The 27,240-nt window shown below is 40.3% G+C and overlaps 2 protein-coding genes across 3 annotated transcripts; one reads left to right on the top strand and one right to left on the bottom strand.

Annotated features, from left to right (window-relative positions):
- On the bottom strand, positions 1-9,581 carry LOC109348104 (uroporphyrinogen decarboxylase 1, chloroplastic). Its single transcript, XM_019588331.1, has 6 exons — positions 9,432-9,581; positions 9,212-9,336; positions 8,115-8,497; positions 7,744-8,028; positions 914-1,149; positions 1-473 (listed from the first exon to the last, which is right to left on the bottom strand). The coding sequence occupies exons 1-6, from the start codon at positions 9,464-9,466 to the stop codon at positions 305-307; spliced, it is 1,233 nt and encodes a 410-aa protein (XP_019443876.1). The 5' UTR covers positions 9,467-9,581; the 3' UTR covers positions 1-304.
- Positions 6,897-26,735, top strand: LOC109348105 (multiprotein-bridging factor 1b). Of its 2 annotated transcripts, XM_019588334.1 has the most exons (6): positions 13,840-13,844; positions 14,545-14,550; positions 23,666-23,830; positions 24,929-25,012; positions 26,166-26,248; positions 26,340-26,735. In XM_019588334.1, exons 3-6 carry the CDS (start codon positions 23,689-23,691, stop codon positions 26,457-26,459), a joined length of 429 nt encoding a protein of 142 aa, XP_019443879.1. In that variant the 5' UTR covers positions 13,840-13,844; positions 14,545-14,550; positions 23,666-23,688; the 3' UTR covers positions 26,460-26,735. The 2 variants fall into 2 exon arrangements, with proteins under 2 accessions (XP_019443877.1, XP_019443879.1); XM_019588332.1 differs by lacking the exons at positions 13,840-13,844; positions 14,545-14,550 and adding an exon at positions 6,897-6,909 and having other exon boundaries at positions 23,669-23,830.

Here is a 27,240-nt window from a genome sequence, read left to right as displayed (position 1 = left end):
TGGATATTTGACTAGTTTCTTAAGTAAATTTAGTACAAAGAATGGGTGAACCCCAAGATAAGAAAAATTGAAGGATTTTACTACAAATAAACAACCATCAGAACCTTCTAATTAGTTTATCAGATTCAATTATAAATACAGCAAAATGCAAAATCATATCATCTAGCTTCATCAGTTAGCAGGTACAGCAATGTACAAAAACCTCAGATCTTTGATGATCACATAGCTTGCAATGTTCCAAATAAGGGCTTGAACTCCATGCAGAGTAATTTAGAGTACATAGTAGCAGTAATAGCTTTTGTCCTCAAATCACAAGTGTAGCATCTTCAGTAGCTTTATTTTGAAAAAATGATTCAAATTCCAAGCTCCTTGCTACTTCAAAAAAATGTGCAACAGCTTCTTCAGGAGTACCAACAAGAACACCATGCCCAAGATTAAGGATGTGCCGTCTAGGCCCCGCAGACCTCACAACCCTGACAAATAGTTATCATATTAAGGAGTCGATAAATATCGTTAATGCAATTCATTTCTTAATTATCATCTATGGCTGCCAGGTTCAATTGACACAATGTTAGTAAAGATAATGACTTCAAATTCACGGTCACTAAGTAGACAAAAGTTTGGCCGGTCGTCAGTCTGATTTAACCGATACATAATTTTGACACGAAAATCAAATTAACTTAGCAACAATTCCATAAGAAAATTTCTCTCGTTCTTCCCTAGTTTCCGCTACCTGGTTCACTAATTTCAGCTCTACGGCAGTTAAGAATCAAAAAATTCAGCTCAAAGGTTTAGGTACCTTCACGAATGCAAAAAATACAGCCTGAACATGTAAAACTTTTGCCTAGTTCTATGCCAACTACCATATAGAATGACTTCCAGAATACCAAATAGCAGAGATATTGTTACCAACCTCTGAATTTCTTCAGTCAAGGCAGCATGAGGAGAGAATAAGTACGCAGGATCAACATTTCCTTGCACACCTATCTCATTACCCAATCGTCTTCTTCCATCTGCCATATCCACAGTCCAGTCTAACCCAATAACATCAACTCCAGTATCCTTCATTCGCTCGAGAAGGCCACCATTTCCATTTATATACAGAACAATTGGGGTTTTAGGGCATTTTTTCTTGACCAAGTTTACAATCTGAAGTTCAGAAAGCAGAACATGACAAAACGGTAAGAAAAAAGGGCAACTGGTGAGTTAGTAAACCTTTAATTTGCTTTTATTTTTTGAAGCATAAAAATTATGAAAACAAGAGGAAATTATTAACAAGGTTAGTCTCAGTGAAACATAGAAATGCACGTTCAGATTTGGATTCTTCTCCCTCAAATTCAGAAGCACAAGATCAACAGCTAACGAGTTTACTTAAATCTCAAGGCTTATAAATTACAAGCTTTTAATTGAAAAATAGAAGTTCTGATCATATTCTTTACCATGTCAACTGACCAAGAACGACCATGAAGGCTTAAAATTGTATAACAATTAACATAAACCAGTAAATAATGCAGAGCTTAGCAATTACAGATTGTTCATCTAGTTCATTTCTTCAACTAAAAAATTGACTTAAAGCTGTTTTGACATAAGAAAAGTCTTAATATGCCATGGATCCAAAATTAAACCACCCGAAAATTTAAACACAATTTTGACCATAAAGAAAGAAAACGGGGTTCCATTTTGATAAGGCCAATACTAAACCAGTCATTAAAAATGTGTATAAAAGGGGAAAAAGGAGAGTTTGGATAAAATAACCAACTTTCCTCTAATACCCTTGGGTAGTTAGAATCAGTTAGTTAACTAACTGCTATTAATAGCTGAGTTAGTTAGAGAAATGGGAGTTTTTGTGTAATAGAGAAACTGATTCAGGAATCAGTGAAATCAACAAGGATCCAGGGATCCTTGAGAGTTCTAATTGTAATCTTTCTTCTGTCCTAAACTTCTAATTCAATAAAAGTACTAGAACCCTATCAGAATCGAGTTGATTCTGAGTTAGGGGCCTTTCCTTTCATTTCTTTGTCTTAATTTCTACTTTCATAGATACCAGTGTCTATCACTGAAGATGCCTATGGCTGGGTGCAAAAGTTAGAAAGATACTTCTCTCTAAGATCTATTTCTGAAGGAGAGAGGATGAGGGCTACTCTGGTTGCTTTAGAAGGGAGAGCCTTGAGTTGGTATCAATGGTGGGAAGGTTGTAATCCCAAGCCTTCTTGGGAGGGATTCAAACTGGCAGTGGTTAGGAGGTTTCAACCTTCTATGGCTCAGAACCCTTTTGAGCTGCTCTTATCCTTGAAGCAGGAGGGAGGGATAGAGGCTTATGTGGAAGATTTCGAGAAGTATGCAGGGGCCTTGAGGGGGTTTCACCAAGATTTTGTGAAGGGGGTATTCTTGAATGGGCTCAAGGAAGAACTCAGAGCAGAGGTGAGGTTGTATGAGTTGAATACCTTATCAGAAGTAATGCAAAAGGCCATTCTAATTGAGCAGAAGAACTTAGTGGTGAATAAAAGACCTCCCTGGGGGTTCTCAAGATCCTCTGTTCCTACTAGGGCTATGCCTTCCAGTAGAGTGGTTACAGTGGAGCCTCCTTCCAATCCTACTAGTAGGAGGGATAGCTCTTCTGTGGGAAGTGTGGCTGCAACCTCTAGAACCTATCCAGAAGTTAACTCTTCTAGGGCTATGGGAGACTTTAAAAGGTTAACTAATGCAGAGATGAAGGAGAAGAGGGAGAGGGGCCTCTGTCCTAAACTTCCTAGTTTCCAACTTGAGGACAAGTTAGAATGTTTAGGGGGGAGTATTGATAAGGCCAATACTAAACCAGTCATTAAAAATGTGTATAAAAGGGGAAAAAGGAGAGTTTGGATAAAATAACCAACTTTCCTCTAATACCCTTGGGTAGTTAGAATCAGTTAGTTAACTAACTGCTATTAATAGCTGAGTTAGTTAGAGAAATGGGAGTTTTTGTGTAATAGAGAAACTGATTCAGGAATCAGTGAAATCAACAAGGATCCAGGGATCCTTGAGAGTTCTAATTGTAATCTTTCTTCTGTCCTAAACTTCTAATTCAATAAAAGTACTAGAACCCTATCAGAATCGAGTTGATTCTGAGTTAGGGGCCTTTCCTTTCATTTCTTTGTCTTAATTTCTACTTTCATAGATACCAGTGTCTATCACTGAAGATGCCTATGGCTGGGTGCAAAAGTTAGAAAGATACTTCTCTCTAAGATCTATTTCTGAAGGAGAGAGGATGAGGGCTACTCTGGTTGCTTTAGAAGGGAGAGCCTTGAGTTGGTATCAATGGTGGGAAGGTTGTAATCCCAAGCCTTCTTGGGAGGGATTCAAACTGGCAGTGGTTAGGAGGTTTCAACCTTCTATGGCTCAGAACCCTTTTGAGCTGCTCTTATCCTTGAAGCAGGAGGGAGGGATAGAGGCTTATGTGGAAGATTTCGAGAAGTATGCAGGGGCCTTGAGGGGGTTTCACCAAGATTTTGTGAAGGGGGTATTCTTGAATGGGCTCAAGGAAGAACTCAGAGCAGAGGTGAGGTTGTATGAGTTGAATACCTTATCAGAAGTAATGCAAAAGGCCATTCTAATTGAGCAGAAGAACTTAGTGGTGAATAAAAGACCTCCCTGGGGGTTCTCAAGATCCTCTGTTCCTACTAGGGCTATGCCTTCCAGTAGAGTGGTTACAGTGGAGCCTCCTTCCAATCCTACTAGTAGGAGGGATAGCTCTTCTGTGGGAAGTGTGGCTGCAACCTCTAGAACCTATCCAGAAGTTAACTCTTCTAGGGCTATGGGAGACTTTAAAAGGTTAACTAATGCAGAGATGAAGGAGAAGAGGGAGAGGGGCCTCTGTTTCAGGTGTGATGAACCATTCTCTAGGGAGCATAGATGCAAGTTCAAGCAGTTAAGCATGTTGATATTGGCTGATGATGAGGATGCAGAAGGAGAAGGAGGTGTAGAAGCAGAGGAAGAGATTTCCCCTGATTCTCTGCAACTTTCTCTGTATTCTATGAAGGGGCTTACAACTGCTAAATCTTGGAAGATTAAAGGGGAATTAGGTGGCACTCCAGTAGTGGTTATGATTGATTGTGGAGCCTCTCACAATTTCATTTCAAGGCAGTTAGTGGATCAGTTGGGTTTGCAGAAGGAAGACACTAAAGCTTACCTAGTAGAAGTGGGGGATGGGCACCAGATAGCTTGCAGGGGGAGGTGTTCTCAACTACTGTTGTGCCTACCACAAATTGAGGTAATCCAAGATTTCTATCTTTTTTCTCTAAAGGGAGTAGATGTGGTGTTGGGGTTAGAATGGTTGGCTAGTTTGGGGGAGGTTAGGGCAGATTTTGGTAGGATGAGCCTGACTGTGAAAAAGGGTGATTCTTTGGTTAGCATTGTGGGGGATCCTGCCTTAACCAAAACAGAGTTGCCTCTAGGAGCCTTCATGCAAGTGTTACTAAGGGAAGGAGAGGGAATTTTACTGCAGTATGATGATTCAAACAAAGAGACTAAGCAGAGAAAAATTCCTCTGGAACTAACAGAAGTGCTAAAGAAGCATGAGGGGGTTTTTCAGGAGTTACAGGGGCTGCCCCCTAGTAGGCAGTGTGATCATGCCATTCACTTAAAGGAGGGGGCTGACATTCCCAATCTTAGGCCCTATAGGTGCCCTTATTATCAGAAAGCTGAGATTGAGAGGTTGGTGGCAGAGATGTTGGAAGCTGGAGTTATTAGGCCTAGTATAAGCCCTTACTCCAGTCCCATCATTTTAGTAAAGAAGAAGGATGGAGGATGGAGATTTTGTGTGGATTATAGGGCCCTAAATAGAATCACCATCCCAAACAAGTTCCCTATTCCCCTAATTGAGGAGTTGTTGGATGAATTAGGAGATGCTAGGGTCTTTTCCAAGTTAGATTTGAAGTCTGGGTACCACCAGATCAGGATGAAAACAGAGGATATCAATAAAACTGCTTTCAGGACCCATGATGGCCACTATGAATTCATGGTCATGCCTTTTGGCTTGACTAATGCACCCTCCACTTTCCAGTCCCTTATGAATGATATCCTAAGGCCATTTCTCAGGAAATTTACTCTGGTCTTCTTTGATGACATCCTTATTTACAGTCCTGATTTAGTGGCTCATGTTCAACATTTGGAGGTAATTCTGGATGTTTTGGGTGCCAACAGTCTCAAGGCCAATTTGAAGAAGTGCAGTTTTGGGCAAAGGAGTATTGAATACTTGGGCCATGTCATTTCTGAAGGGGGGGTGGCTGCTGATACCTCTAAGATAGAAGCTGTGAAGACTTGGCCTCAACCTACTAATATTAAGGGCTTGAGGGGATTCTTAGGCCTCACTGGTTACTATAGGAGGTTTGTTCAAAATTATGGCAAATTGGCAAAACCTCTCACTGACTTGTTAAAGAAGGATTCTTTTATCTGGACTCTAGATGCTACCTCTGCTTTTGAGGATTTAAAGGGTGCTTTGATACAGGTTCCTTTACTGGCTGTACCCAACTTTAACAAGCAATTTGTAGTGGAGACTGATGCTTCTAGTATGGGCCTAGGGGCTGTCCTAATGCAAGAGGGCAGGCCTCTAGCTTTTTGGAGCAAGGGGCTATCTTTGAAGGCTCAACAGAAATCAGTATATGAGAGGGAACTAATGGCTCTAGTGCAGGCTATTCAGAAGTGGAGGCATTATTTGCTAGGAAGGCACTTTATTATCAGAACTGATCAAAGAAGTTTGAAATTCTTGTCTGAACAGAGGTTATTCACTGATGAGCAGTTTAAGTGGGCTATTAAATTGGTAGGGTTGGATTTTGAAATCCAGTATAAACCTGGTAGTGAGAATTCTGCAGCTGATGCTCTCTCTAGAAGACTTATGTACTCTGCTATCTCTATAAGGAATCAGGAAGAGGTGGAAAATTGGGTTGAAGAGGTTAAGAGGGACCCTAAATGGAGGAAATTAATACAGGATCTACTCATCTCTCCTACTGCTCATCCAGGGTTTGAAATCAAGAAAGGTGTGTTGTACTACAAGGACAGATTGGTGGTTTCTCAGGTCTCCAACAGAATTCCCTTGATCATCTCTGAATGTCATGAAACTCCTACTGGTGGGCACTCTGGATATTTCAGAACCTACAAAAGGATCTCTGGATTTTTGTTTTGGGAGGGTATGAGGAAGGATATCAAGGAGTTTGTACAGAATTGTGACACCTGCCAGAGGAATAAATATTCCACTCTGGCTCCTGCTGGTCTACTGCAACCTTTGCCTATTCCTCAGCAAGTTTGGATGGATATCTCTATGGATTTCATAGGGGGACTCCCAAGGGTGAAGGGTAAGGATACTATATATGTGGTGGTGGATAGGTTAACTAAATATGCTCATTTCTTTGCCATAGGGCATCCTTATTCAGCAAAGGAAGTTGCAGCTCTGTTTGTAAGAGAAGTGGTTAAGTTGCATGGGTTCCCTAGCTCTATTGTCTCTGATAGGGATCCCTTGTTCTTAAGCCAATTCTGGAAGGAGCTTTTTAGAATGGCAGGGACTCAACTGAAGTTAAGCACATCCTACCATCCTCAGACTGATGGCCAAACAGAGGTGACTAATAGGTGTAGGTGTTTGGAGACCTATTTGAGGTGTTTTGCAGGGCCTAAACCCAGACAGTGGGTGGATTGGTTGCATTGGGCTGAGTTTTGGTTCAATTCCAGTTACAATAGCTCAGCTGGAATGACTCCATTCAGGGCATTATATGGGAGAGAACCTCCTTTGTTGTTGAAGGCTGGGGTAATTCCTTCCAAGGTTGAAGAAGTCAATCTGCTATATACAGAAAGGGATGGTCTGTTGGCAGAATTGAAGGCTAATCTGGCTAGGGCTCAGAATTTGATGAAGCAATATGCTGATAAACATAGGAGATTAGTGGAGTTTGATGAGGGAGACAGGGTTTTTCTTAAGCTACAACCTTACAAAATGAAATCTTTAGCTGTGAGGCCTTATGCTAAACTGGCCCCAAGATATTATGGACCTTATAGAGTGGTTAGAAGAGTTGGAGCTGTAGCTTATCAACTAGAGTTACCCTTGGGCTCCAAGATCCACCCAATCTTTCATGTCTCCTTACTAAAGAAGGCCCTTAAGCCTGATCAACTACCTCAACCCCTTCCTCCTATGCTCAATGAAGAACTAGAATTAGAAGTGGAACCAGAATTGATACTGGACAGAAGAGAAGATGAATGGGGCAATGCTGAAGTCTTAGTCAAATGGCAGAACCTACCTAATCATGAATGTACTTGGGAGATGGCTTCAACCTTACAAGACAAATTTCCTAGTTTCCAACTTGAGGACAAGTTAGAATGTTTAGGGGGGAGTATTGATAAGGCCAATACTAAACCAGTCATTAAAAATGTGTATAAAAGGGGAAAAAGGAGAGTTTGGATAAAATAACCAACTTTCCTCTAATACCCTTGGGTAGTTAGAATCAGTTAGTTAACTAACTGCTATTAATAGCTGAGTTAGTTAGAGAAATGGGAGTTTTTGTGTAATAGAGAAACTGATTCAGGAATCAGTGAAATCAACAAGGATCCAGGGATCCTTGAGAGTTCTAATTGTAATCTTTCTTCTGTCCTAAACTTCTAATTCAATAAAAGTACTAGAACCCTATCAGAATCGAGTTGATTCTGAGTTAGGGGCCTTTCCTTTCATTTCTTTGTCTTAATTTCTACTTTCATAGATACCAGTGTCTATCACATTTTCTAAATTACCTCTTTGATATAAGGCTTTGACCAGCGTTCCCACATATCCGGCGGCAGTTGCCCGCCCCATGAATCAAATATCTGTATGCAGTCAGCCCCGGATTCCACTTGGAAAATAATGTAATCTGCTATCGCCTGCGTCAAATGAGAAAGCAGAGTCCTCAATACGTGTGGTGCTGTATGGCACATGCTCTTAATGGTTGTATATGTGCGTGTTGTACCCCCTTCCACTATATATGTTGCTATTGTCCAAGGTGCTCCCACAAAACCCAAAACAGCGGCTTGACCACCAACCTGAATAAAAAGGATAAGTTAGGAAAATGAGCTTCGAAAAATATCCATGATATAAATCTTAAATGAGGTGATGCAACTAAATTTACCTCCTGGCGCAGTATCTTAAGTGATTCTCCGACAAATCTAAGCTTATCAAGATCAATTGGATGTAAAGACTTTAATCCCTCCTCAGAGCGTATAGGTGACTGTATAACAGGTCCCCTTACATCTTCGATGTCAAAATCAATACCAAATGCAGGTAGAGGTGTAAGGATGTCAGAGAAAATAATTACTCCATCAGGCCTGAAAGCTTTCCAAGGCTGCAAAGAAATTTCCACAATGAGATCGGTTATCTCTGACCTCTCTCGGAAGGATGGATATTTTTCAGCAAGCTTTCTGTAAGCAGCCATGTACCTTCCTGCCTGACGCATCATCCATGCCGGAGGCCGACTAACAGGATCTCCCCTAGCAGCCTTAACCAAGAGGGGATCTGAAATAATAAATAAAATAAAAGGAAACACAGGCATATGAGACAGCAAAGAATGAAAGCAGAAGAGATTACATAGATAATGAAGGGAGAGAAGTGTTCATAGCATTCCCTTCAATGGAATTTTGAATGTTATTAGTCACTTTCGAAGAATTTGCAAATGTTGAAACTAAAGGCCTGTCAGTTTAGAATTCTAAAAAAAACGTGTATCCAATTCAGCTTCTCCTAAAAGCCGAATTTCAGCTTTTTTCAAATAAATGTTTTAAGTCAAGCCCAAGCAAGCATGTAAACATCAGAAGCAATTTTGTATATTTTATTTTATCAACAAAAAAAATTTGAATAAAAAAGCTAAACAAACGTGACAAGAGTTAAATGGCTTCAAGGCACACACAAAGAGATACCTTAAAAGTAACATTTTTTTCAACATTCCCTGAATAAAATTCAATAATCACTTCAAAATAATTCATTTCATATCTAAACTACCATTTCATTGCATGGTATCTGCAACATATAAGTAAGAAACAAAAATGAAAACTAAAATTCAGACTCATAGAATATTAATGACCAGTACTAAGTACCCGCATCTAAATGAATAAAACTTATCTAAAGTAACACCATTTCCACTTAAAAACATACCCAAATGAAAATAATTAATAAAAAAGACAAATTGAGGATAAAATCAACAAAAAACGCAAAAAAGAAAAGGAGAATATGAACCAGATGAGGAAGTGGCAGAGCAAGTGATAGAGAATTTGGAAAGATGTGGTTTTGATTTGAAGGGATGAGAAACTGCATTGAAGGATGCAACACCGGGTTGTAGAAACAATGAACTGGGGAGAGCACTGCAGAAAAAGAAGAACATATACACAAAATCAGAATGAGAAAGAGAAAGAGAAAGAGAAAGAGAAAGAGTGAGAGAGAGAGAGAGAGATGTTACCTTGTGGTGATGGTGGTGTTAATGGAAGTAGCCATGTTTGTTAGATTAGATGAAGAGACAGTGAGTTTCTTTATAACTTCTCTTATCCCTCTCTCTCTTACACAACACACAATTAACTTGGTCTCTTCTCTCGCTCCACATGTTACAACACCACCTAGGCACAACTTCAAGCCTTCACCAAATGGGTGGGCTTCAATAAGTAAAATAAAATTAGAGATGATAAAATTATTTACAATCTATAATACATTCAAATTTAAGAAAATAAAGTTCATTAATTAGAGTTATTGGATTTATAAGGATATATTCAGATGCATAATTTTAGAATTGAGTGAATTTGAAATTTTGAATCCTTCCATTACATTTATAGATATATTCATTTGATGAATATCTAATTCATCCAAAAAACAAACACTTAGGTTCTTTTTAATTTCATTTATTATCTTAACTCTCACTTTTTATTTATGTTTTACACTCTCACTTTGATTTTTTTATTAAATTGATCAGTTATAAGACATGTGAATGTGATTAATATTAAAAGTTTGTTCTTAAATACATAATATGTATATGAATATTTGTTAAAAAATTTACATGCATAACCTTAAACATCGCATGCTTGCAGAATATTTTAAAAAAAATAATTTGTTTAAAAGTTAAAAAAAAAACATTTTTTTATATAAAAAAGTGTTTCTTTAAAATATAAAAAACACTTTTCAAACAAAATGATTTATGGATATTGGATGAACTGAAATTTATTAAGTTTTGATAATGATAAATTGAATAATTGAAAATATGATTTAAAGGGATTTATAAGAATTAGTGGAAGATTTTTCATCCATCTATTAAATCCAAATTCATTTATATTTATTCATTTGTCACCCATATATAAAACATTGAATCTAACACAGGTATTAGATTCAAAACTTTTTAACCCGATCTGGATAAGTCATTTTTCATCCAAGCTAGCTTTGTTGAGTTTATGGCTGCCTGGTTTGTCAATTTTAAAGTTGTAATACTCATTTAATGAGGTTTACATGTCATCATTGAAGACAAAAACAATGAGAATTTGATGTTTTTATTGTTGTTGTTTTTTAGTACTATCCTTTCAAGTTTGTTGTTGTTTTCTTGATATTGTTTTCCTTGTTGTTGTATTATGTTATTATTGTTGTCATTTTTTCTTTGTTGTCTAAAATTTGAGTATAAAACTATAAGATTATTCTGTACGTGGAAATGTCAAAAACACACTAGATTTAATTATTATAAATAAATGATTTTCTTAAAAATTATCGAGTTGACCCAAATATGTTCTTTACTAGCACAAGTTAGGGTTAAACATCATTTTATTTGCCTGAATAAAGTCGAGTCATTTTTGGTATGTCCAAAGTGGACACATGGCTTGAAGTGGGATGAACCAAACTCATAGGATAATTTATTTTGATACTTCTACCACTCTATCTTCAAATGTTAATGGACTCTCTAAAACATTTGTCTATCAATCTTTTTTTATGATTATTATTTTATCAATCTTTGTGTAGCTCATTATGAACATCATATGTGTCATAAGGTGGTGATATGTTTAGTAGTGTTTAATTTATAAAGATGTATATTTAGGATGATTTATATAATAATTTTATACAATAATATATAATTACTTTTATTATACTTTCTTCTATTATATATATATATATATGTATGGAGATTCACTACATTGTATCTATTTAATTCACTTAAAACCCATTTGAATGAATAATTTGATTAGAAATTAATTTTGAATTATTGTGACAAAAATAATTGAGAAGAAAGCAACCATTTCCCATGTCGGATTGTGGGTTAAGAAACATTTAGCTATATTAAGAAAAAGAGAAAAAGATATATACACCAGTGTAAAAGTTTTTTTACACTGTCACTCCATTATCTACCATTCATTTTCAATTATGTTTGATTGTGCATAATTCTTTACACTGTTAATGTATCAATTGTTGATTTTCGTATGATAATAAATAAATAAAATAATTGAAAGTCATAAAATATATTTATGAGATAAATTTAAAATTTTACATTTCTCTCATTTTTTTCTAAAACTCAATTCGTAAATAAAGCTTATCTCCTATACTAAATTCAAAAACTTTGACGTGACAACAAAAATATCCATGTGATTTTGATGAACAAGACCTCCCGAGAAATTATATCACAAATCATAATCTTTATTCATTGGGATGTAATTTTTCTATCTGATAGAAACATGTTCAATATTCAGAAAGAGGAAAGTGGAAGGACCATAGTGTAGGCCACAACATAACAGATTGGATGATTTTTTTTGTTTCTAAATCCTCCTATGGGCTTTAATCATTTGGAAAACTTGAGAAGAGGAAAGGAAAGTGTCAGAAAAGAATGGGTACATGCGATCCCCATCCCAAGAATGAAGGTATATTTGCATGCACTACTATGTTAATACTCAATATAGTTTATATTAATGTTCTCTTAGACAAAACAAAACAAGAAAACCTTAGTATCATGTGCATGTGTAGCTTAGAATCACATCAAATCAGACAATTAATAAGGTTGTGCATCTCTGTGATTCAACCTCATCATTCACTTGTGTGGATCTTGAGCTCAAAATTTGAAAGCAGCAAAGATTGGACAGTACAAAATTCCTAACTCTTAATAGCCCTTGTATCTTGGTAGTAATTCTAATTGATGGGAAGATGCTGTAACACTTGAACAAAGAAATGGTTGGTGGATATGCACATAGAAACTTTCAAAACATGTGTTACCACACTAACATTTAGTTTCGATTTGCTCCACCAATCTAAGTATATTAGTTATTGAGTAATGAAAATTACTTCAAAGGTCCTTGAATGTGCATTCAGTGGTTCAAACTAGTCACTAAATATTTATATATATCCTGCTTCAGTTATTTATTTGAAATATGCACATACATTCAAGGATTGAGTAATTTTCATTATCCAGGAACTAATATGACTGTGTTGTACCTTTCATGGATAAATTTGATCTTCATTACATAATGATTAAATTTTGGAAAAAATAATCTTTAGTACTAATTTGCACTAGGCTGTCCTTTTTTCTTTCTCCAAAGCTCTCTAGAGGAGCTTTTGATTATAAGCTGTTTTGAACATCAAAATAAGCTACCCCAAATACACACCTCTATGATAGAGCATATTTGACAATAAGTTTTACATAGGATTTTAGATAATTTGCTTGCCCAAAAGCCTAGCAGAGTATAGAGCATATTTTCTGTTCTTTTCTAGAACACAAAGGTATGAAACAATAGTTGATCGATTGCTGGGGTTGGAGGAGGAAGGATGTCAACGTAGTAGATGATGTAGAAGAGCTGGACCCGCTGGTGGAGGTACCTGAAAATGCTCTCCGACGATCAAGTCAGTAAATGAACTTGGTGATAAGTGTACGAGAGTATGAGAATATGAAGAGAGATAATACTAGAATGAGTAATGCTAGAGAGTAGAGAGATTAAGATACTTCCTGTTGGTAGAGACTTCTATTTATAGGGGAGAGTTGACTTTGGGCCTTTGGCAGGTAGTGTAGCACGTAGCCAACCAAGGGTATTGTCGGGGGTTGCTTTTTCTGTGTCAGGCGGTCTGCCAGGACCGTACTCTGCGCTACTCTTGTCTTTTAGCCTGTGGCTGGTTTGGTAGCCGTTCTGCAGTCTGCCTGCCGTGTTGGCAGGTGGGTTGGTGAGGTACAGATGGCGTGCCAGGAGATGTCTCCAATGTCGACTCTGGTGGGCCAAACACGCGAGACCTACCTCGGCGACCAAGCATGTGGGTCTTTGGATCGTCGGGTTGGAACAATTGCCCCCAGTCTGCCAGGATGCTAGGCGAGCATGTTGGGAGACTCTACACGAGCCTCACACGCCTTGGATTACTTCGTGGTGGAACAGTTGCCCTCAGTCTGCCAGGATGCTGGGCGAACATGTTGGGAGATTCTACATGAGCCTCACACGCCTTGGATTACTTCGTGGTGGAACAGTTGCCATTAGTCTGCCAGGATGTTGGGCGAGCATGTTGGGAGACTCTACATGAGCCTCACACGCCTTGGATTACTTCGTGGTGGAACAGTTTCCCTCAATCTGCCAGGATGTTGGGCGAGCATGTTGGGAGACTCTACATGAGCCTCACACGCCTTGGATTACTTCGTGGTGGAACAGTTTCCCTCAATCTGCCAGGATGTTGGGCGAGCATGTTGGGAGACTCTATACGATCGTCAAACGACCTCTTCCTAGGTGATCCGACTGTATGAGACTTGGTAACATGAGATTGAAAGGCGTCGTTTTGAGTTCGCCAAAGTGCTGGGCGAGTACTCGTAGGGGCGCCCCTCGACGTGGTCATTGCCTAACTGGGCGAGTTGGTCTAACTTTAACAACTAGGTGCTCTTCTGGTTTGAGATTTTGTGACGCGTCTCTTTGGTTCTTCGCATCACGTGGCAGGTATTAATGACCTTGGGTAATGTATCCGTTGGGGTGGGATGCCTCATCATTACCTGTCGTGACCCTTGATGTCCGCCGAACTTTGCCGTGACGTGGGAGTGACTGCTGGTTATTCAAGTACCAGCATGTGGCATGACCTTTGATTTCCGCTGAATTTCCCTTGTTTTTTGGGTTTCCGTTGGATTGTACTTGAGTGTTTTCCTACGGTCCTAATGAGGATGGGGATGGGCCTGGCCACTGGGCCCAGGGCTCTGGTCTTTCTATAAATAGAGGACGCCTCGTGGCTTCTCCTCTTTTACGTGTTTCCATCCTCCCATTCAACTTCCTGTGATTTTTGCTCCCAGCGTGTTCTTCTTAGAGATTCTCCTTCTTTTCAACTCCTTCCAATTTCTTCCTCTAATCCAGGTAACACTCGTTTTTCATGGTTTTCATTTGCGATTATGAATCTGATTCTGATGTGGAGATCCTTCCTGGACCTCCATCGTGTTTCCAAAAATTGCCGCCCTCATCTTATGCATTGGTGGAGGTTTCCGAGCCATTGAGCATCGTCCCTCCTCCTCCCAAAGGTGGAGGTGCAGGGTTCCAATGGAGAGGTGTCGATGATTACTTGGCCTCACTACGTGCCAAGTATGGGTCTGTTTTGAGCGACAGTTCTGAGTATGAGTCTGCGTCTGATGACTCTTGTGATGATAGGTTCATGACGACGAGGACGTACAAGGCCAAGGCCCCTCAACTGTGTATTCCTGTTGAGATGGTCGGGGAGGAATCTCGCTACTGGTGGGTCGATATGGAGTTGCTTGGAACTCCCAGCACGTTCCCTTACAGAACCCCCCTCAACGTACATGTGGCCAAGAAGTCTTTTCATGGATTTGAGATCAGCGCCCCTAGGTCGGGGGAAAGGGTTTGCTACAACTTTGCAGAGGAGAAGAGTGACAAGTACACATTTTTCCTCTATGAGGCGTACTGTCGGCGTTTGGGGCTTTGGCTCCCTATGAAGGAATGGGACGTGCAAGTCTTGGAACATTTACAGATCGCTCCTAGCCAACTGACCCCCAACTCATGGGGGTTCATCCGAGCATTTGAGATTATGTGCAAGGCGGCGAACATCCCTTGCACATTAAAGCTATTCTTTAGGATGTTCCGCGTCGGCCATCGCACCAATACTGACGAAGATAAGGAGGGTCGCCAAGGATGGACGTGTCTTCAATCTCGACCCAGGCGGGGGTTATTTACGCCATTTTCCTCGAATGAGAAAAAGTGGAAAGGCAGGTATTTCAGGGTGAATGTCAGGAAGGCATGGAACGACTGGTGCCTTAGCAAATTTAACGCACCGCGATTTCCCTTCGCATGGAAAGGGGACATCCATCAACGTCCTTCCAAGAGTTTTCTAGTGGAGAATGAAGATTTGTCTCCAGAAGAGGTGGAAGCTGCCGAGACCATGACTTACTGGATAGATGAGGGAGGACTTCTCCCTTGTTCGGCCATCCGTGATGGGGGCGGGGCTTTAGTGGACTTTGTTGGTGGGTGGGCCGGATGCTGACTGTTTTTATTGCTTGCTTTATGTACCTCTTTATCCTTTTGTTGATGATTTTCTTCATTTTTGTGCAGTCGAACTAAAAGCCAAGATGAATGAGAAACTAAGGAAAAGCATGCTATTGAAGAGGGTCGCTGACCTGGTTAAGAAAGACGCTGTTGTTTCCATACGTCAGAGGACGAGGTCCCCCGTGCCTTGCCCTATTGAGGGGTCTCCCAGCCGGACATCTGTGCAGCCAGCTTCAGAGAGTGGGGGGCGCTCTGCTAGGGAGTCGTCTCTGCCTGAGCAGCCCGAGGACTTGGGGGATCAGGAGTTGGCTCAAAGGGTTGTTGATCCGCCTCTTGCTATGTCTACCGAAGCGGTTCCTCCCGCTGATTCTACTAAAACTCCTCGGTCTGCACCGACGAGGGTAGAAGAGAGTGTCAGTGCATCGGCAACCCCTACCTCTGGGCAAGCAGCTGGAGTGGACGTTGGTCACCCCGCCAATCCAAGCAGGAAGAAAAGTTCCAGGGGTAGTCAAGATCGCCTTTCTTCTGTTGGCGTCCCTAAAGTGATTGATTAGGCGCTTATGAACGCCCAGACCAAGGAGGCTTTTGACAAGTTGTCCTTGTCTGTCTTGCTGCAACACGTGAAGGGGAGTGTCGTCCTCATTGCCTCGGTCCAGAAGTACTTGGAGATGGATGGGGTTTTAGAATCGCGAATCACGCAGTGGCGAAAATCCGGGCTCTGCATGAGGTGGAGAAGCAGAAGATGGCTGATCTTCATTCCGCCGAGAAGGGGGAGCTAGTCAAGTTGGGCGAGGTCGCCAGAGCTCAAATAGCGGATTTGTCAGCCTGTGTGGGTTTTCTCGAAAGTGACAAGATCAAGCTTACCGCCCAAGTGATGGAATCTGAGGGGGCGGTCCGTGCCAAAGATGAAGTGCTCCAGCGGCGGAATCTTAAGATTCGTCTTGTGAAAGAGAAGGCTGCAACTTGGAAGGCTCGTGCTGATGTTGCCGAGCAAGAAAAGGCTGCACTTCTTGTGCATGCGCAGGAATTGGGGGAGGAAAAGGCGTCTCTGGAAACCCGGGTTCGGAAACTGGAGGAGGGGCAGGCGATCGTCAAAGCTGAAAATGTACAGCTGGAGAAGCTTGTGAGCGAAGCTACTATAGAGGCATGGGAGAGTTCCCAAGCCCAACTGGCTCTGGTCTTTCCAAGCACTGATTGGACTTGGATGCAGCTGGGTGCTTATGTGGAAGAGGGACTCCTAATAGTAGTTGATGAGAATGGCAATCCAGTCTCGCTTCCTTTTCCTGGTCAAGACGGGGGGACTTTGTAATCTTTCTTTTTTAAGTGCCTTGTAATAGTTTCTCTTTAATGGATGAACAGCTTTTACGATTTGTCTTTGTTTAAATTCTGTATCCAAAATGACTTTGTGCATTGGCCGGATGATTTGCTTTTATAAACAACTTGAATGTATGATGGATTTAATTCTGGATTTGAACGCCTTTAGTGCATCTGGTGAAGTGGAAGTGATCCTCCTTTGGCCAGGCGAATGCATCAGGCAAGGGGGGCGAAAACTGACCCCTTGGGTGAATGTAGAAAGCCACTAAGTGGGAAGCGATCCGTGCCTCGGGCGAGTGATGGCACCAGGCAAGTGGGGCGAAAACCGGCCCCTTGGGTGAACATAAAAAACCACAAGTGGGAAGTGATCCGCGCCTCGGGCTGGTGATTGCACCAGGCAAGGGGGGCGAAAACCGGCCCCTTGGGTGGACGTAAAACACCACGAGTGGGAAGTGATCCGCGCCTCGGGCGGGTGATTGCACCACGCAAGGGGGGCGAAAACCGGCCCCTTGGGTGAATGTAGAAAACCATGAGCGAGAAATGATCCTTCAAAACAACACAAAGTATATAATACCTCGTTATCATATATATTTGAAAAAGGTTACAAAAGAACGACCAACCGCGCATGGGGTTGTCGGTTAGGCATAAAATAACCGGAGGTGGACGGCGTTCCAAGTCCTTGGGATGTCTTTTTCTGCCAAATCTTGAAGTTTGTACGCCTCTTTGCCGATCTTGCTGGTTATGCGGTAAGGTCCTTCCCAGTTAGGTCACAGCTTGCCTTTTACCTGTCCTATATCTGCTCTTCTTAATACCAGCGTTCCTTCGGCAAACTGGCGGGGAACGACTGAAGAGTTAAATTTCGCCACGGTTTTCTTTTTGATGATCTCTTCCCTCAAACGAGCCCTTTCCCGAATCTCTTCCACTTCATCAAGGTTATTTCTGAGGAGAGATTGGTTGTTACCCTCGTTGAACTGAAGTATTCGCCAGGTAGGTTCTCCTATCTCGACTGGGATCATGACCTCCGCGCTGTATGTTAAGTTGAATGGTGACTCACCGGTCGTAGAGTGGGGAGTGGTTCGGTACGCCCATAGTACGTAATGGAGTTGGTCTGGCCAATTTCCTTTCGATTCGTCCAGCATCTTCTTTATACCTTTTAGGATGACCTTGTTTGCTGCCTCGGCCTGCCCATTAGTTTGTGGATGCTCCACTGAAGTGAAGTGTTGTTTAATGCGGAGGCCTGACAACAATTCTTGGAACCTTCGGTCGGTAAATTGAGTGTCGTTATCCGTTACTATGGCGGACGGGATGCCGAAACGAGTGATTATGCTTTGCCAAGTGAACTTTTGGATATTTGATGAAGTGATGGTGGCTAATGCTTCTGCCTCTATCCATTTGGTGAAGTAATCTATGGCGACTATCAAAAATTTGAATTGCCATGTTGCTTGAGGGAAAAGCCCCAAAATGTCCATACTCCACCTGCAGAAAGGCCAAGGCGTTTGTGTTGTGGTTAGTTCTTCTAGAGGGGCTTTGTGGAAGGCAGCGAAAAGTTGGCAACAAGTGCATTTTCGAGTGAGGTCTGCTGCATCCTTTTCCATTGCAGGCCAGTAGTATCCAACACGTAACACCTTCTTGGCGAGTGAGGCGGCGCCCAAGTGATGCCCACAACTTCCTTCATGGATCTCTTTAAGGACATAATCCGCCCTTCTGGACCAAGACATTTAAGCAAAGGGGCGGTGAATCCCCGCCGATATAGTGTCCCTCGGACTAGGGTGTACCAATAGCAACATCTGAGGAACCGTTGCTTCTCTTTTAAATTAGAGGGCAGGTTACCGTGGAGGATGTATCGGATGAAAGGGCCCGTCCAGTTGTCTGGGATTTCCACTTGTTCCACTGCCATGTCACTTGGGTGGTAGACTGTGCCTTGGACGACGGACCGATTGTTCCCGAGGCATTTGGTACTGGTGAGCTTGGACAAGATATCTGCCCGGGCGTTGCTTTCACGGGGCACATGTTGAATGGTTGCTTCATCGATGTCGGCCATGAGCTCTTTTACTTTGAGCAGATATTTCCCGAGGAGGGTATCCTTGGTTTGGTATGCACCTGTAATTTGAGAAACAACTAATTGGGAATCACTGCAAATTAATACCTTATGGGCGCCCACTTCTATTGCTAGCTGTAATTCGGTGATGCAAGCCTCATACTCTGCCTGATTATTGGATGTTGGAAATGTGAAGGTGAGGGAATGTTCGATGGTTACCCGTTGTCCATCCTCTAGCAGAATTCCAACCCCGCTGCCTTTTGGATTAGAAGATCCATCGACGAAGATAGTCCATACTTGCTCACGAGCGCCATCTGGGGCAGTCAGCTCGGCCATGAAATCAGACAGGACCTAGCTCTTGATGGCCGTGCGAGGTTCGAAATGGATGTCAAATTGTGAGAGTTCTATTGACCACGTGATCATCCGCCCAACCAACTCTGGTTTATGTAAGATTTGCCTGATTGGTTGGTTGGTTCTGACAACAGTTGCATGAGATTGGAAGTATTGGCGTAACCTTCGCGTGGCTATCAATAATGCATAAGCCACTTTTTCCAGTTTTTGATACCTTAGTTTCGGGCCTTGCAGGGCTTTGCTTGTGAAATAGACAAGGTTTTGTCCTTCTTCCGTTTGTCGGATCAACACGCCTGCAACTGCCTCGTCGGACACGGCCAGATATACATACAGAACCTCGTCAGGCATTAGCTTGGAGAGAATAGGTGGGGCGGCCAAATATTGTTTGAAAGTGCTGAACGCCGCTTCGCAACTGTCAGACCATTCATACCTTTTGCTCTTCTTCAACAATTGGAATAAGGGAAGTGAATGCATGGCGGCGGACGGGAGAAACCTGGACAACGCAGCTAGTCGCCCATTCAACTGTTGAACCTCTTTGACTGTGCGGGGGCTCCTCATGTCGATGATCGCCTGGCATTTGGACGGATTTGCCTCAATCCCTCAACTAGTCAGAAGAAAACCGAGGAACTTGTCAGCCTCCACTCCGAAGGTACATTTTTCTAGATTGAGCCTCATGTTGTACTTGCGGAGTTGTTGAAAAATATTTTCCAGAATGGACACATGATCTTCGTCGGGGAGGCTTTTGGCGATCATATCATCCATGTAAACTTCCATGTGTTCTCCAGTCTGGCTGGCAAACACCTTGCTCATCATTCTCTGATAAGTTGCCCCAACATTTTTCAACCCAAAAGGCATGATGGTGTAGTAGTAGGCGGTCTGATCAGTGATGAAGTCTCCTAGTCGGGAGGGTACATCAGAATATGATTGTACCCGGAATATGCGTCCATGAAGGACATGTACTGATATCCTGAAGAATTATCCACCAAATGGTCAATGTTGGGAAGAGGATAAGGGTCTTTAGGGCATACCTTATTGAGATCCGTGTAGTCCACGCACATCCGCCACTTCCCAGATGGCTTCTTCACAAACACAACATTGCCAACCACGTGGTGTAGGTGATTTCGCGGATGAAACCCGCCTCTAGCAACTCGGCAACTTTCAAGGCGACCTCCTTGGTCTTGTCAGCCCCCATTTTACGCTTTCTTTGCGCCACCGGCTTAGCACCTTGTTTTGTCGTTAGCCGATGACAGACAAAGGAAAGATCTATATCAGGCATGTCTATTGCTGACCAGGCGAAGAGGTCCTGGTTCGCCTTCAAAGATGCCTCCAGACTCAACCTTTGGCTTGGCGCAAGGGTACTGCCAAGATACACTATCTGTCCCGAGGATTGGCCCAACTGCAGAGTTGTTTTCCCCCCCTCTGGTTGTGGTCAAAAGTCCCATTCGTCCGCTCGGACGTCCAATTCTATCATATGCACGCCCTGAGATCTTTTGGAGGGGGGGCGTGATGTTTGCTGAAGTGAGGGCGGAGACTCACCTGGTAGCAATTGCGAGCTAAGTGCTAATCCCCTTTCACTGTGCAGACTTGGAGGCTGATTGAGAGGAACTTCATGCATAGATGGGGCGTAGAGACGATCGCTTCAAGCCTGTTCAAAGTTGGTCGGCCGATAATGGCGTTGTATGCTGAATCGCACTAGACGACCAAGAACTTAGTCTGGACCGTCCTACTCATAGGGTGGTCGTCGATCGTTAGCCAAATCTCCACGTATCCCCTGGGGATGATTCCTTGGCCGGAAAATCTGACCAACTTCCCATCATACGGCAGGATATCACGGTCATGGAGTTCCATCTTTTCAAACAAATCCTGGAAGATAATGTCAGCTGAGCTACCCTGATCAATGAGTAGGCGGCTAACCTTCTTGTTATTGAGCTCGGCGGTGATGACGAGGGGGTCATCGTGACCTCGGACGACACCTTCATAATCGCGGTCGTCGAAAGTGATAGGGGGAGCTGATCTGTAGCTTTGTCTCTACTGGGAGCTCTTGGCGGCAACGTGCATTACCTCCCGCACATATTACTTTTGGGCGGCCCTGGAGGTGCCCCGGCGGCGAAGCCCCCTGAAATAGTGTTGATATCAACTGGGCTCTTTGGCCTCCGGTTGTCTGTTCGGTGCCTATCCGCTTGAGGCCGTGGGGTAGGGCGCCGTTTTTGAAATTGTGGAGGGGACCGCCTTCTTGAAGGCTCGGGTCGACGATGCTGTGGCGATCGTCGATGTTGCTCCAAGCCCGCAGAGTATAGAGCATATTTTCCTAATGTTGTTCAGCCATTATCTTGGTGAAATTTGTGAGTTGAAGCAAAAAGGGACTTCAAATAAACTATAAAATTCAATTGCACCATCCCTTGCTCCCAAGTTTAATATCATTTCATCTTAATTCTCTATACCATGTGAACCGAAGTTTAGTACCATTTCCTCCTTTGTGCATTATGTTGAACTACTCTACTTTTCACATAAACAACCCAAGAATTTGGTTGAACTCCACCTTTAAATCACATGGATAAATGGGTAAAGAACCCTTTATAAAATGACCAAGAAACTTCATCTATAGTTTTTGTGACGAAATGTAGCAAAAACCTTCTAATTATCTTATCAAAGTGTACCAGAATTCAATGATGGGTCATCTACAGGTCTGGGATCACCTTATCATGTCTCATTTCATGTCCCAAGTCAATCACATGTTGACACGTGAATAAAAGAATATTTTTAAAAACAAAAAGTAATAAAAAGTAGCACTCTGATTGGCGTGGTACATAAAGTGAGACATTGTTTGAGACAGATGATCCATGTCACACCTACAGGGGAATGAATATTTTGTCTCACATCTTATGATATTTCATTTGTCATGAGTTGTGATTGATTGAAAAAAATATTTTTAAGTTAAAAAATTAATTATTAACTATTTTATGACCAATCACGACTTATGACATATAGAATGACACAATATTATGAGACAAAAGATATACTCCTCATCATCCATATTCACATATTTATTCCTAGGTTGAGGGTTGTTATGTCCCATCTTGGATGGACATATGGGCAAAGAACCTTCAATGTAATCCACCCCAACCATAGTCATCAAATATGCGGCATGAGTTTAGTTACTGATTCGTTCCTTTTAATATTAGTATTACAAGACTTCCTTTATGTGACTCTAGTATATGGTACACTGAATTCATTACATGATGCATGGTTAATGATAGAATCTGCCAATATGGTGACTATGACTTGTGAACCCTTCATAATGACCTGCATTATGTTTCTTGGTTGAAGCTAATTCTAGTTATTTTGATACTACCCACATGTAATACAGATATATTTCTCCACAAAATCAACTCCAAATGTGAGATGATGATAGCAAATTAACACTAAAAAACAAATTCATTCTATATATATTCGAACAATTATTGGTCATATTTCTTTTTATCGAGAAATCGAAGAAGTTATACAAAGCTTTTGCCTAGCCCACTCATAGGGTAACCAATCATAGAATGCCAAAATGTTTCAAGCTTAATGCAAATTAAGAATCAACAACAACGAACCAAGCCTTTATCCCACTATATGGAGTTAGTTATATCGAAACGATGTCATAATATTTTATTATAAATCATATTCATCGAGAAAACATTAAATAAAAATTATAAGATTACTATACTAATTATAGTCTATAGAAAGAAAGAAAAGTGACAAAAATGTGCATTCTAAATCACATAAAAGGAATCATGATCGAATCATAAATGTAAGAAGATACTTGCGTAGCTTCTTTTACAATTGCAATAGGTTTCTCTCAATACCACACATTCATTGGTATTGAATATTGATGGAGTCTTCTTTTCAGCACACTCACTTATGAATATATTCTCAACCTATTCTCAAAACAAAACAAAACAAAACAAATCAATTCATCAAAACATTCAAAATTAATCATTTGCATAAATTGCACTTAACAACAACCACAATTATCTTCCAAATCCAAATATCAAATAATGCCATATGAATCAATAAAACGAACATTAACACAATCAGATTCACCAAGACAATGTCCCTTGCAAGACTTGCACATTGTTCCTCACCACCCCCACTTTTCTTCTCACGTCTCTTAAAATTAAAAACAACAAACCCAAATCAATCAAAAATAACCAAACCTTAACCTCAAGAAGTGGGGATAAACCCAAACAATTAAACTAAAAAAAAAATCAAATTTTAACAATTAAAATGGAGAAAAGGAACAAACTTTACTTCATTTTCCTTGGAAAAAAAAAAGATGTTTAGCGAAAACCCATGTTATTTTTTTGGGGTTTACATTATGGGTTATTTTGAACGAAAATTTCAACCCGGCCCAAAATTATAATCACTACTGAACCGGTGATACAATAAGAGATTCTGTTACCCTCTTCGCCCCACAATAGTGCTATTCTAGAGAGAGAAAGAGAAAGAGAAAAAGAGAGATAAGAAGAAGAAGAAAAGAAGAAGAAGAAAAGAAGAAGAATCAGAAAATGGCAGGAGTGGGACCCATATCACAGGACTGGGAGCCGGTGGTGATAAGGAAGAAGGCACCAAACGCTGCGGCCAAGAAAGATGAGAAGGCTGTGAACGCTGCTCGTCGTGCTGGCGCTGAGATTGAAACTGTCAAAAAATGTAACTTTTTTATTCATTCTTATGAAAAAAGTGATAAAGTTTGTGTTTTTCTTTTTGTTATCCAGTGTTTTATTTATGATTAGATTAGAATAGGTCCCTGAATTGAAAAAAAATAATTTTTTGGAAGAAAAGAATGATGGGGTAATCGTATATGAAATTTAGGACTATGATTGTGGAAGATTTATGCTTGGTTTTTCAATTATTGTATTTGTGTTATAATCATACTGTCAGTGGATTGGGTTTTGTTAATGGCTATATAGAATTGATGATGATTCAAAATGGTTGTCATGATATGGTGTCGAATCCGACTGGGTTTTATGATTTTTTTCTGTATCAACATATCTATATAGTGCCATATCTGATATCTTTATGCTGTATTTGTAGATGTGCTATGTTGATGGATTATGTTGAGTGGTGATTGTGATGACTAAAAATGATAGTTGCTTGTGATGTTTTTATTTGGTTTCTGATGCTGGTGGTATTTTCTGGTTTTCTCATATAGTATGAGTGATGTTAGCTGTAGATAACTCACTATTGCAAATTGTACCGTTGATTCTGAGTAAAAAAAGAGAGGAAGAGGGAGGAAAATATAAAGTGAGTTGGGTGAAGAAAATATCATGCGATCAGTGATTGTAACATTTCCTATTTTTTATTATCAGTTGAGTTCATGTTACTTTTAAGAATATATTCTGTGATGAAATTTTGATGTGTATTGCTGTGTTAGTACTGTTTGTGTTAGTTAGTAAATTGTGCCTTGTGCCTCTGATTATTTATTTTATGTATTTGTTTCATCTTCGAGTTTAAGTTTCATCTTCATACACTAATTGGTTATCTTAGTTTGGGATTGGTTCATCTGGAAAATGAAGGCTGATAAATGAATACATAATACTAAATAGTCAGTAGTATGGATCACATGGATGTTTCTAACTGTGCATATTTACATAGACCAGAACATGTAGATGTTTTCATTTCATTGAATAAGATATATGCATTTCTATGAAGTTGATGTATGGATATTGCTCACTAAATAAGTTTGTAAAAATGGATACCCGAATGTCATAGATTATCAGCTAACCTTAAGTTTTGTATTCTCCGCAGCAACTGCTGGGACAAACAGAGCGGCCTCTAGTAGCACTACTCTGAACACAAGGAAGCTTGATGAAGAAACTGAGAATCTTCACCGTAAGTACAACTTTTTTGTATCCCCTTTGTGTTTTCCCCATCTTGCTCCCTCTTTATTGTAGTACAAATGCAGATAATCCTTTCAAGAAATAGCTGCTTGATGGTTTTGTTTCTCTTCAATTTCCAGCTATGTCAAGAGATGTTTAGAGCAAAAGTCTATTATTGATGCTGGTCTTTTTGAATCGGGAGTTTACATACATGCTTCTCTATTATGCTTTTCTGAAGCAGTTCACTTATGATTTAAGTATCTATTATCCTATTATCAAACTAGCCACTTGAAAAACATTATTCTTCCCTCTACTTCTCCTTCACATATGTTTTAACATCTAAAACCGAATGGTGCATCACTGGCATCATCCACTCAAAATCCCATACTAATTAAGCTGAATAATTAGTTAAACATTTACTTTTATTGACATTGTTAGCTAAGCATGGATAATGACCCATTATTTTCAAGCTAAATGACAAAGAGGTGATTGTATCTTAGTCTTAATGAAAAGGCGCTCCTGAAGTGATGGGGTATGTTATGTCGACATTTTGTAGCAGTGGTAAAACCTTTGAATCTGATAATGCCTCATCTGCGAGATTCAGTATGAGCGTAAGACCTATGCTTGTGGTCTTTTTGGTATGCCTAGTGTAACTACCATGAATTCAAATCACACTTTCAGCTAAAGAACTTTAGAATTATTTTATTTCTGAGTCTATTTCTTCCTGTATTCCCTATCATTTTAGGCATGTATATATATTGATCTGATTATTTGTCATGCCACTTTGTTTTTGAAGAGTCGGCCGTTGTAGGAAAATAGTTCAACATAACCTGAAATGTAAATGAAAGTCAGTGCGGAAATATGAGACATTTTAAAGGACTTGGAATTAAGTGGAGTTCCTAAGGACATAATTTAAGACCAAACAAAATGGCATTGTGTAGTTCATTAGCTGGCCTCGTCTAGTGAGAAAAGGTTTTGGTTATTGTTTGTGTTGTTGTGGCGAAAAGTATGTTGTCTTCTGATAGGAACTATATACGCTGGATAATTTTGATATCTGCAACTCCAGATTCCTTGCCTTTTTCAGTTAACTTTTCTGTATGGTGTTACCGTTTTATTTATAATCTATTGATCTTGAATTCTTTTGGGGGTTCTAACTGTGCTCGCAGATGAAAGGGTACCAACTGAGTTGAAGAAAGCCATCATGCAGGCTAGGCTGGAGAAAAAACTCACTCAAGCTCAACTGGCTCAGGTCTCTCTATAAACCAATTCGTTTCTTTGTTCATTTTCTCTTTTTTATACTTCTAGGCTATCAGATATTGATCACTTTTTCGTACTTGCAGATAATTAACGAAAAGCCTCAGATTATACAGGAGTATGAATCTGGAAAAGCCATTCCAAATCAACAAATAATTGGAAAACTTGAGAGAGCTCTTGGTGCGAAACTGCGTGGAAAGAAGTGAAATATGGATGCAAAGAATGACTTTGAATGATAATGTTTGTTTCTGTCTTGCAACTTGTTTAGTACATGAACTTTTCTAGCACTACCATCTTTACATATAATGTTCTCATCAGCATCTATTATGATTCACTGAGTTGTGACTATTGTAAAATCATCCTTGCAATGTTGTTTTCTCAAAACTTGAGTCTGAAATTATCAGATAATTGTGTTTGATGGGAGTGTGGCTTTTATGTACCAAATCTTAAGTGTTCCTTGCTTGTTATTACTAGTGTTTTTACTTTTTAAGCATTGTTATTATCACTTTTTTTACATTTTATAATCATTGGTCATCTACCCACAAAAGTCTTTTAATGAATGATTATGGAGTGATGATTATATCACTCTTTGCACACATCCCTTTTTATCTTTACTATGATTGATCATTTGTTCTCAAAAGTACATGAGAAAAGAAAAGAATGTGAAATATATTTTTAAACCTCAATTAAACTTAAACTTGGAAATATATTCAACATGTCATATCTAGAGATAAATGTATTTATGTATTTTGGTGCTAGTGTAAACAATGCAGTTTTTGGTTCATTTGGTTTCTTTCCTATGTCCACATCTTATCCATTTATGATTCATGAGCATCTAATGCAGTTTCAGCTTCACCTTCATGGGCCAACCACATGGCATGTTATGTAGAACTCGTAAAAATAAGTGCTTTATCAAATACCACGTGTATTGCATCTGTGCCATAGTTTATATTACAAAATGTTCTATATACATTTAAATATTATCAA

Source organism: Lupinus angustifolius, chromosome LG05, assembly GCF_001865875.1.
Source record: "Lupinus angustifolius cultivar Tanjil chromosome LG05, LupAngTanjil_v1.0, whole genome shotgun sequence".
Lineage (NCBI taxonomy): Eukaryota > Viridiplantae > Streptophyta > Magnoliopsida > Fabales > Fabaceae > Lupinus > Lupinus angustifolius.
The sequence above is the reverse complement of the archived record's forward strand: the minus strand, read 5'-3'. Positions and strand labels throughout refer to the sequence as shown.